The 12263-nt window shown below is 47.7% G+C and overlaps 1 protein-coding gene across 2 annotated transcripts in view; it reads right to left on the reverse strand.

The window, feature by feature from the left end:
• The window catches only part of HKDC1 (hexokinase domain containing 1), a 46487-nt gene that overhangs the window by 21563 nt on the left and 12661 nt on the right, over positions 1-12263 (reverse strand). Inside the window, exons 3-7 of one of the 2 annotated variants that reach the window (XM_054436633.1) lie at positions 12102-12250; positions 11881-12000; positions 6131-6226; positions 4517-4616; positions 1909-2092 (exon numbers count right to left, since the gene is read on the reverse strand). In XM_054436633.1, coding sequence (XP_054292608.1) covers positions 1909-2092; positions 4517-4616; positions 6131-6226; positions 11881-12000; positions 12102-12250 — 649 coding nt within the window. The remainder of the gene's footprint in view (positions 1-1908; positions 2093-4516; positions 4617-6130; positions 6227-11880; positions 12001-12101; positions 12251-12263) is intronic. The other variant, XM_054436634.1, reaches the window with a different exon arrangement.

Genomic DNA, 12263 nt, shown 5'->3' on the forward strand with positions numbered 1-12263 from the left:
GAACAATCTATGTCATAATCTACTTTATATAGTTCACTATAAAAAGTCTTAGAACAGGCCAGGTATAGTGACTCACGCCTGTAATCCCAGCACTTTGGGAGGCCAAAGCGGGTGGATCACAAGGTCAAGAGCGTGAGACCAGCCTGGCCAATATGGTGAAACCCTGTCTCTACTAAAAATACAAAAAAATTAGCCGGGCATGGTGGCACATGCCTGTAATCCCAGCTACTCAGGAGGCTGAGGCAGGAGAATTGCTTGAACCCAGAAGGCAGAGGTTGCAGTGAGCCAAGATTGCACCACTGCACTCCAGCCTGGGCGACAGAGTGAGACTCCATCTCAAAAAAAAAAAAAGTCTTTGAGCATTGAAGAAACAGAAGACAATCAAAAGAAATTTAGGGTGGATGTCAGGGAATATTTTTTATATATATATATATATATATATATTTTTTTTTTTCAGACAGGGTCTTGCTCTGTTGCCCAGGCTGGAGTGCAATGGTATGATCACAGCTTACTGCACCCTGGACCTCCCTGGCTCAAGTGATCCTCCCCCCTCAGTCTCCTGGGTGGTTGGAACTACAGGCATCTGCCATCACACCTGACTAATTTTTTTTTTAACTTTTATTTTTGTAGAGAATGGTCTCACTATGTTGCCCAAGCTGGTCTCAAACTCCAGGACTAAAGCAGTCCTCCCACCTCGGCCTCCCAAAGTGCTGGGATTACAGGCATGAGCCATCAGGACTGGAAGGAATATAATTTATTTTAAGTAAAATGGAAATGGGTGAAGATGATAAAATTCAAAAAATGGACACCACGTCCTTGGGACATGACTGCAATGGGTCACTAGAGCACAGGCATATGCCTGGAGTAGGTGCCACCAAAGTGGAATGTGCTTCCCGGGTGCACAGTTCTAGTGTTTGAATTGCTCCTAGAAGGTGCTTGAAATTCACCAGCATGTCTTGACGAAATGGCTGATTCCAGGGCTGGGGCTAGGAAAGTGTGACACAAGCCGGGAACGGTCTTATGGTGCCAGGAAATAAGGAAGTACTTAAAGAGTGATGGAACATGTCAAAAGGACACAGGAGCTAGCTTCAGAGGCTTCCTTTGGCCAAATCTGAAACAATTTGAGCATCAGAATAAAAATGGTGGACAGCAAACACAGAGGGAAGGTCCTGCCAGAGCCACCACCTGCTGAGTGATTAGGCCTCCAAGAAAGCAAGGTGGCCAGGGGACATGCGAACACGAGGAGTTCGGCTGCGCCTGCCTTCTCCTCGCTGCCCAGGTGTGTTCTGCGGCCACGCATCCGAGTGCTCTTATCTTCAGTGCCTTTCATGCACATACGTAACCCACAAATACTGACTGAATTAGAATTAGGGTTATTAGGGTTATGACTTAGGGAAATCTTTCAATGTCCTTGGCTTCTATTTCCTCATTTGTCAAATGAAACTGAAATACAAGCAATGCCTTAGAAATTTGTTGTAATGGGGCCAGGCATGGTGGCTCATGCCTGTAATCCCAGCACTTTGGGAGGCTGAGGCGGGAGGATTTCCTGAGCTCAGGAGTGCAAAACCAGACTAGCCAACATGGCAAAACCCCGACTCTACAAAAAATACAAAAATTAGCCAGGTATGGCGGCACATGCCTGTAGTCCCAACTCCTCTGGAGACTGAGGTGGGAAGATTGCTTGAGCCTGGAAGGTGGAGGTTGCAGCGAGCCAAGATCGTGCCACTGCACTCCAGCCTGGGCTGAGTGAGACTCCATCTCAAAAGAAAAGAAAAGAAAAAGAAAAAAAGAAAGAAAGTTGTGATGGATAGCTAGTCACAACTGGAGAGCCTCCCAGGTAGCCAGGGGACCTGAGTGATTGGGCACTGCCTGGTGCCGATGCCCAGATAACACCAGAAGGGAACTCACAGTTGCTTTCCCGGGTTGAGAGAGCCGAGGTCCAGCTCCCTGTCGAACTCAGTGCGAATGTCCTCCAGGGCCCCGTCGTCCCCGAAGGCCCCCCACTCTGTGTTGATGCACATCCTGCCCTCGTCGCCCTCCACCAGGTCAATGTTGCTCATGTCCTCCATGTAACACGCATTGGTGCCAGTTCCTGAACCAAGGATCAGAGAGAATATGCAGAGAGCGGGCTCCCAGCTGGGCACAGACAGAGAACTCTTGACTGCTGGGGAGTCCTCCTCAATGTACCACAAAGTGCTTTTCATTCCCTGGGGGCCAGCTCTCGCTGAGGGAAGCAGCTTGGGCAAGCCCCAAGCACATGGGGAAAACAGCTGACATGTCAAGTCTGCACTTCTCAGGGTGCTCAGGGTTTGCCGTTCTGAATGGAGTCAATTGTGAAGAAGTCCCCTGATGAATATGGATGAAAGCTGACGAAGCGCTCTTACAAGAGGATGATAAATGAAGATAATCTTGTAAATATTTTTTTCAAAAAATCACCAACCCAGGGTAATTTTGAAAATTCTTTCCCTAAGCTACTTAGCTTCCTCTCTATTTCATACTAAAAATATTCTTCACTTATGGCCTGCCACAAATTGTTTCTAGCATAAGCTGCATCCTTATCTTAGACTGTGATTAGCTACCACCTAAGAAAGCAACACTCCGTTATGCAAACACAAAATCGCTCCAAGGAAATGCCTCAAACACTTGAGCATTGGGGAATGACTGCAAGTGGGCACCATCTTTTTGGACTCTTTTGGGAGGACAGAAATGTTCTAAAATCGGATCGTGGTGATGGTTACAAAACTATACGTTTACTACAAATCATTGAATAGTACACCTAAAATCGGAGGACTTTTATGCCTCAATAAAGCTGTTTGAATTTTCGGGGTTTTTTTTGTTTGTTTGTTTGTTTTTTCCAGTATCTTCCCTTGGCTGATACTCTGGTGTGAGTATTTTAAATGCCAACATGGAAAATGAGAAATATAGAAAAGCAGAATGTAATATTTGGAAAAAGCTTTTCTCAGAAATGCACGGACACTGTTTAGGCGTGGCCCCCCAATCTGTGGTTACCAGACGCAGCCACAGTGACAGACGGGTGCCATGACTGGCAAGGGCCTGATCCATTCTGAGGCTCCTGGAAACAGAAGGGTGGAGGGAGCCCCTCAGCTTTAAAAACCTGCCCTTCAGGAAAGCCAGGCTGAGGAGGATCTTGAGGGACATTAAGAAAAAGCAATTCAGAACTTTCCCTGGGAGTGGTAAAGGAATGGGAAAAGGAGAAGGGGATATTCAAGAACAACCTATAAGTCAGAGCCATTCAGCTTTACTGTACCCCAAACTGCCTTCCCACACATTCCTCCAGCAGACACCCTAGCTCTGGTGTGGAGACACCCACTGGACACCCCCACTGCACCACGACCTCCCTGGTCCACAGCTGCAGTGCACCTTGCCTGACAGTCCAGTGGTCTCTTGGATGGTCACCCTGCTTCCACTCTTGTCCCCAGTAATCTATTATCCACACAGCAGCCAAAATGGGCTTTTAAAAAATGCACATCCGGCCAGGCGTGGTGGCTCATGGCTGTAATCCCAGCACTTTGGGAGATCAAGGCGGGTGAATCACTTGAGGTCAGGAGCTTGAGATCAGCCTGGCAAACACTGTGAAACCCCATCTCTACTAAAAATACAAAAAATTAGCCAGCCATGGTGGTGAGCACCTGTAATCCCAGCTACTCAGGAGGCTGAGGCAGGAGAATTGCTTGAGCCCAGGAGGCAGAGGTTGCAGTAAGTCGAGATTGTGCCACTGCACTCCAGCCTGGGCGACAGAGCAAGACTCCATCTCAAATAAAAAAATAAAATAAAATGCGCACCCATTTATCCATCCCCCACCCAGAGGTCCCCAGTGCCTTCCAGTCTCCCTCAGGGGATAAGCCGGTGACCTTACAGTGACTGTGTCCGCATCCTGTGCAATCTGCCCAGTCTGTCCTCTCCCTCTCACTTGAATGGCCTCCAACTCTCAGCCTTCACTCACCTCATCTGGACACCACTCGGCTATAGGGTTCCCCCAGTGCCCCCTCCCTGGACCCCTTCCCATCTCCAAGCCTGTAGGTGTCTTCTTTCCTTTGGCAGGGACTCCCTTCCCTCGGGCCTCCACCTTGCTCCCTGGTTTGCATCACTGAGGTCCCGGCTCAAATGCCACCCCTCAGAGAGGCTTCCCTGACGCCTCATCCCACTCACAGTCACATCACTCTCTTTGTTTATTTTTTTTTCACGCTAACCACCACCTGAAATTATCTTAATAGCTTAGGGCTTCTAGGCCTCTCACCCACCTCCCCACTGAAAGTTCCAGGAGCACAGGAACTCCCCACTCTGAACACAGTGCCAAGCCCAGGGCCCAGCACACAACAGGTGCTCAGTAAACACTTGTCGAATGGATGAATGAATGAATTTTTCATGTCCCTATGTTGCTTCCCCTAAATAGTGTCAGTGCCCTTCCTGCTGAATTCACTCAGAGCTCACGGAAATGAAACTCCCAAACAGTCCCTTCTCCCCTACCCTCAAAAAACCAGTCCAATTGAGTTACCGATGATGACACCAACTTCGCAGTAGGGGTCGTCATAGGCACAGGTCATCATGGTCCCCACGGTGTCATTGACCAGGGCCAGGATGTCCACATCCATGTCCTGCCGAACACAAGGGCAGATGGCATCAGCAGGTGGGAAGGAGGTGTTTCCCTCCCTCCTTCCCCACAGAGGCAGCAGGCAGTGAAGGTGGCTGCTGAGACATCCCTAGATCCTGCCTGCTGGGTCTGTCTGAAGGAGCAAGGCCTCATCAAGGTTCAGGGTCTAGAGGAGAGGAAGAGCCGACGGGAACTGAAGAGGGGAGCCCGTCCTCTTGTTTGTGGGTGAAGGCCTCTGCAATGGAAATATGAGGGACAGGCCACCAGGACTCCAGCCCTTGCTTTTTGTTGTTGATGTTTTTTTAATTAAAAATGTTTTATTTTTTAATCTACAGATAGGGTCTCACTATGTTGCCCAGGCTAGAGTGTGATGGCTGTTCACAGGTACAAACATAGCACACCACAGCCTCAAATTCCTGGGCCCACGTGATCCCCCTGCCTCAGCCTCCCGAGTAACTGAGACTACAGGCACACATCACACCCAGGTTTCAGCCTTTGTTTGTGGGATCCTGGGAAGACAACGAGGAAAGCATGTTTATCCAGTGGCATTTCCAGGAGAAAACACCAAAGTCCTCACCCACAGGGACAACTCAGCCAGCAGGCACAGACTCGGCCAAGTCTTCCCCATGTGTGGCATGGTGACTTCCTGTCTGGATTTCCTGTTCCGCCAAGTCAGCTTGGGTTATTGCACCAACATCCCCCAAAGTTTGGAAGAACATTTTAAAGTAAAATGAGAGCCAGGCATGTAGCTTATGCCTATAGTCCCAGCTATGCAGGAGGCTGAGGTGGGAGGATCATTTGAGCCTAGGAATTCGAGGATGGAGTGCCAGGCACTGCCAGCCTGGGCAACACAGCAGGACCTCATCTCTAAAAAAAAAAAAAAAAAAAGTAAAATGAAAACAACAAGGGAAAATGCAGGCTATAAAAGAATAAGATCCCAGCTTTAAAGAAAGAAAGGCTGGAAGGCTATGCAGCAAAACATGCCTCTTGCTGTCAGGGTAACAAGCAATTTGGGTTTGTGTACTTTCCAGCTCAGCAAGGAGCGAGTCTTGCTTTTGCAGTAGTTTAAATTATTGTAAAATACATTCAACAAATAGGGATATTTAATGGACAGGGAGTGAACAGTGAAATAGAGAACCAGCCCAGAAAGAATATGGAACCAGCCCGGAAAGTATGTGATCTTTTCGGCCTCAGAGAGGAGGGCGTGTGGGGCCTACACACAGCATCAGATCTAACCAAGACCTCCGGAGAGGGCTGTGGCTGCTGGGGAGGCCCAGGGATGAGCTGGCCACCTTTCAATAGGGATTGGTGCAAGCCCCGCCTACCAAGGCTCTGTGGGTTCATCCAAGTTGGCCACATCTGTACTACAGTGGGACCTTTTCTAAGATCAATTCCTTCTCTGATTCTCCCTCCATACAGGCACCATATGTGACCCCCTCACCTCACCCCCAGCCCCACCAACCCAAGAGAAAGGAGCTAGGGCTGGGAGAGCCTCCCACACCGAGGTGAATTCCTCACCTTGTGTCTTCTCATGGCTTTGGTCAGACGGCTCACCACATCCGTGTCCTGAACTCCTCGTGCCTTAAACTTTTTTGTCCACGAAAGCAGAACACCCTGGGAGAAGATTTCAGGTCCAGTTTGAATGAAAGAAGTGCTGAGATGTGCAACTGAGCTGCAGAAACTTCATGCCTACATGCATCCCCCATGGCCTTCTCTTCTCTAAGCTGAATCACCCCAATTTTTTAAAACATTGATTCTGCAGCCTTTTCTAATAATTTAAATGACTATTACTCTCATCTGAGTGGTTTGAAATCTATGGTAGCAGAAGGAGTAATTATTGAAAAGTTAGAGCTCTTAGATTCATGAGACATTAGACAAGTCGTTTAACCTCTCTGAGCCTCAGTCTACTCCTCTGCAAAATGGAAATATCGTCTCCCTACCTCTCTCAAAGGAATGCTCTAATGAAAATACCTGGTGTATTATACATGCAGAATGCATGGTTTGCCAGGTCCACAAAACAGAACTAACATGGTGTAACTTTGCAGGACTGTCTCAGGAACTTCATTTCAACTTAGAAAAACGATTCTCAACCAGGCAGAGTGGCCCGCACCTGTAGTCCCAGTTACTTGGGAGCCTGAGGCAGGTGGATCGCTTGAGGCCAGGAGTTCCAGGCCTGCCTGGGCAACATAGCGAGACCTCATCTCTTAAGAGAAAGAAAGAAAAATGGTTCTTAATTTGCATTATCAATCATTGCTTACAAATGGTGTTTCCTGAGTTTCGTGTCTGAAATCGCAAATAATCATAGAATTTTTCAGACTGGAAGAGAACTTGGAAGTTAAAAGAGAATCGCTCAAGTCCTCTCAGTCAAGAGCAGCTGACCCAGGCTCACAAACTTCCTGACCACACCTGCTCCATTTCCCTTAATTTATGGATTTTAAAACCCTGGGATTGAGAGAGGGAGAAAATTGCTCTGAATCTCACCGCGAGTTAAGGACAGAGCCCAAGCCGAATGCAGGTCTCTGACTCTGGACCAGCCCTCAGGCTTTTTCCCTGCACCACAGCGCCGCCGTGTGGCAGCTCTCCCTAACTTCCGCCCTCATAGGCTGTGACAACATCCCTGCCTCCTGGGACAGAGTGGGGAGAGATGCACAGGGTGGCTTTCTTCAAAAATCCCTGTTGCAGGGAAGGTGGATGGGGGAAGTGAGGGATAAATGCTTGTGATAGAATGCTAAATTAAAAAGGCAATTACATACAACTGTACATTTTCTTTTTGTCTCAAATATTTGGTGACTAGAATCAACCATAGATTTGCTAAACTATAGATACAGGATAACACTTGTATTTAATATAGGTATGAGTGAAAGAAAAACCCACAATTCTACTGGTGGGAATATTTGAATATTGAGATGAGTGGTGATTTCTATTTTCTTCTTTAAACTTTTCCATTCCTTCTCTCTCTTTTTTTTTTAACCTTGAAAAAGTATTACCATTTATTTTATTATCAGAAAACACACACACACACACAAAGAAATTTCTCTTTGGTTAAGACTTTCTGTTCCTTCAAAAACAAGAATAAAAAAACAAGTGACTTATTTTAATTCTCACGCTCTTATGATGTTGGCTATGGGTTAAACATAATAATAATAATAATTCTCATGCACCTACCTTCTTTAATCATTTTCAATTTCTCAAAGAAGCACCCTAATCACACCTCTTCACATAGCCTTCCCCTTTCCATCCCTCTGCAGTCACGGAGCTGAACAGAGCCCATCTTCCCCAGGAGCCCTTATTCTAGTGTCACCAAACCCACTCCTGCAGCAGAGCCCTGCTTAAATAGCTTTGCCGCACGAGCCCACATTCAAGTATTATCAGGAATGAGTTTTCTTGTGGTTGGAACTTTACTACTTAACTTTAGATTTTATTGAAAGGCAGTTTGCAAGGAAATTTTATAAAATATAAATATATTTGACTAGACTGTGATGAGAAAAAAGCATTTTTCCCTTCCTTGATACAATTTTTTTTTTTTGAAACGAAGTTTCACTCTTGTTGCCCAGGCTGGAGTGCAGTGGCGCCATCTCAGCTCACTGTAACCTCTGCCTCCCAGGTTCAAGCAATTCTTCTGCCTCAGCCTCCCGAGTAGCTGGGATTATAGGCATGTGCCACCACGCCCGACTAATTTTGTATTTTTAGTAGAGATAGGGTTTCTCCATGTTGTCAGGCTGGTCTCAAACTCCCGACCTCAGGTGATCTGCCCTCCTCGGCCTCCCAAAGTGCTGGGATTACAGGCATGAGCCACTGTGTCCGGCCTCTCCTTGATATAATTAAATGCCCTTCCTTAGTTTAAATTTTACCTGAAAGATCTTTATTGTGATATGACACGAAATGGGTCAAAATGGGCCAGGCACAGTGGCTCACCACATCTGCAATCCCAGCACTTTGGGAAGCTGAGGCGGGAGGATCACCTGAATTTAGGCGTTCAAGACCAGCCTGGCCAACATGGTGAAACCCCGTCTCTACTGGAAATACAAAAATTAGTTAGGTGTGGTGGCAAGCACCTGTAATACCGCCATTCAGGAGGCTGAGACAGGAGAATTGCTTGAACCTAGGAGACGGAGGTTGTGGTGAGCCGAGATCACACCACTGCACTGCAGCCTGGGCGACAGAGCTCAAAAAAAAAAAGAATCAAAATGCTTTCAGGCACCTGCCGCCATTTTAAATGAAGTTCTAAAGTGGTGTCTTTCTGGAAAGGCACTGTGGTTGGGGAGCTTATGAACTTGGGGTGGGGTACTCTTGGTTGTGTGGCTTTGTGTAAGTCTCTTAACCTCACTAAGCCACAGTGTTTCTCAAATATAGAATGAAGATAATCACATCTACCTCTTAGAATTGTTTGGGAGATTTAACAAGATAACGCACACAAGGCATTTGGCACAGTGCAAGGTACAGTGTCAAAACCGGAGGCACGTGCTTTTATCATTATTATTGAGAAAGATGTTGGTGGGTATTCAACATAGATAAATGACAAAATCCTGGATGGATAAACCGTACATTCACACCCTCCACTGCCAAGCTATCAAGAAAGCATGTGCATTTAATTCTTAAAGTTGAATGAATTCTCACAGAGCTTGAGAATTTTCTTCCTTCTTCCTGGAGTCTCTGTTCCAGAGCTCTCTAATAAGAGCAGCTGGCACACTCTCACTCCACCACCTGCACTACAGGATCCAGCCAGGGGCCTGATTCCCAACCCCCTGCACACACATCTACTCAATCCTGGGACCTTTCTCTGCCAACCAGCTCCCTTTGGCCTCACCCAAACATTCCCTGGAAACTTTTTTGTTTGCTTGTTGTTTTTTGTTTGTTTGTTTGTGACAGAGTCTCGTGCTGTCACCCAGGCTGGAATGCAGTGGCATGATCTCAGCTCACCATAACCTCCACCTTCTGGGTTCAAGTGATTCTCCTGCCTCAGCCTCCCGAGTAGCGGGGATTACAGGCGCCTGCCACCAGGCCCAGCTAATTTTTGTATTTTTAATAGAGACGGGTTTCACCATGTTGGCCAGGCTGGTCTTGAACTCCTGATGTCAGGTGATCCGCCCCCTTCGGCCTCCCAAAGTGCTGGGATTACAGGCATGAGCCACCGCACCTGGCTGCTTGTTTTAGAGATGGAGTCTCGCTTTGTGACCTATGCTGCTGGAGTGCAGTGGCGTGATCACAGCCCACTGCAGCCTGGACCTCCCGGGCTCAAGCAATCCTCCCACCTCAGCCTCCCAGGGTGCTGGGATTATAGGCATAAGCCACCATGCCAGGCCCCTGAAACCTTCTTTATATTATTTTTCTCAGTCCTTTCTTTATAAAAGAATGAAAAAGTAAACCTCAGCCTGTCCCCTGTATAGATGATGGCAAATTCTCACGATGGAATCAAATAAATGATTGACACCTTTCAACTGTGAGATAGTTATCAAGCACGTATTAAATACAACACATTGTCAGAGACCTTGGCGGGGAAGGTCCATGCCCTTGGCGGGCACTGCTTGCCCTCCAAAAACCTCTGTTGAATTTAGGGATAAGATACAAAAGCACAAAGAGACAAGTAATCCAGGGACAGTCACCACAGCCTAGCAGCTACTGTGTAAGGCCCAACCACAGTGTTGGACGCTTTACAAATGCTTTGCCTAAGCTTCACCTCAGGCCAACGAACAGATGTTATTATCCCTGCTTTACAAATGAGAAAACAAGGCGGGACACAACGGTCCATGCCTGTAATCCCAACGCTTTGGGAGGCGGAGGCAGGCAGATCACTTAAACCCAGGAGTTTGAGACCAGCCTGGGCAACATAGTGAGACCTCATCTCTACAAAGAAAAAAATAAAAATAAATAAAATTTTCTCAAAGAGAAAACAAGAGGCTCATGAAATTAAGGAACTGGCCCAAGGAGACACAATTTGTCCCGAACCATGATTCAAAGCCATGTGTGTGGAACATGAAAGCTCATTCCCTTTCACTATTCCACACCAATAAGTGACTCAAGCCAACAATATCAAGCACATCCCAAGGAGGTCAATGTGACTGTCAGCTGGGCATTGTAACCAGGGGGGCCAGGAGGAGGAGATTGATCAGGGTCCCCAACCCAGACAGGAGTGGCCCGGGGAGACTAGACTCTTGACAGTAACTCCCCCAACCTGGCCCCAGAACGTCCCCCTATTTGCTGTCTTTATTCACATAAGATTGGGTTAGCTTCCTCCTGCTTACAGATTGAAAACTGAGACACACAGAGATGAGTTACCAGGAACCCCGGCCTGGCTGGTGGCACAGCTGAGACTGCGTATCCCAGGCTCTGTGTCTGCTCCAGGACATTCTCACTCCTCCAGTGCCCCCATTCTTTTCTTTTCTTTTTTTTTTTTTTTTTGAGACGGAGTCTCACTCTGTCGCCCAGGCTGGAGTGCAGTGGCGCAATCTCGGCTCACTGAAAGCTCCGCCTCCTGGGTTCACGCCATTCTCCTGCCTCAGCCTCCTGAGTAGCTGAGACTACAGGCACCTGCCACCACACCCAGCTAATTTTTTGCATTTTTAGTAGAGATGGGGTTTAACCGTGCTAGCCAGGATGGTCTCGATCTCCTGACATCATGATCCACCTGCCACCACACCCAGCTAATTTTTTGCATTTTTAGTAGAGATGGGGTTTAACCGTGCTAGCCAGGATGGTCTCGATCTCCTGACCTCATGATCCACCTGCCTCGGGCTCTCAAAGTGCTGGGATTACAGGCATGAGCCACCGTGCCCGGCCCTCCAGTGCCCCCATTCTAATCCTCCTCCTGAGGGCTCACTACAGGGAGAGAGTCCCCAGCCTTCCCATGCTTCTTCTAGTTGGCTATGTCAGTGGTCCTAAGTGCAGGCCTCAGGTAGCATCACATCTCCCGGGAACCTGTCAGGGAGGTGAATTTAGGGCCTCCTTGCAGAACCACTGATTCCAGTAGGCCCAGCAATCTGTGCTTAAAACAAGCCCTCCAAGGAATTCCTCACACCAAGGTTTGAGAGCTACTAAAAAGCATTCTACTCCCCCGAGCTGTGCCCACGTTAATCATAAAATCAAGGCCACTGTGTTAACAAATTCTCTGCCTCACACTGCCACCTCATCAGGAACAAAAAGAAAAGAAAAAGACAAACAACAAAGCTCCTGCTGTTCTCTCCTGTGTGCAGCCTGACTCCCACCTGTGCCCACATTCCCCAAGCCCCAATTCCTGCACAGCTGCTTCCCTCCGCGGGCTCTGGCCTTACCTCTTCCAGTTTAGTCTGTCGACAGGGGAAAGAAAAAGTTAGGCCAAGGGGCAATTTCTTATGCTTTAAATCTTTGGTCTTCATGAAATCTGCCAGACAGTCAGCTACATATTCAAACAGCTGCAGAGAAGAGAAAGCAAAGGACGTGGGCTAAGGTGTGGTTTCCCCACACACGGATGCCACCGCCTTCCCTGTGGTCACAGGAGCCACCTGCCAGGTACCTCTGTGCCGTTCCCGCGGATGATTTCATTGGGCGTTGGGTAGAACTGACTCTCCATCTGCACGTGTCGCTTCCCCTCTTCAGCGACTTGCACCTTCAGCACTCGGAACTTGGACCCTCCGAGATCCAGGGAAAGGAACTCCCCATTTTCTATTAAGAAACA

The sequence above is a fragment of the Pongo pygmaeus genome, chromosome 8 (genome assembly GCF_028885625.2).
Source record: "Pongo pygmaeus isolate AG05252 chromosome 8, NHGRI_mPonPyg2-v2.0_pri, whole genome shotgun sequence".
NCBI classification, from domain to species: Eukaryota; Metazoa; Chordata; class Mammalia; order Primates; family Hominidae; genus Pongo; species Pongo pygmaeus.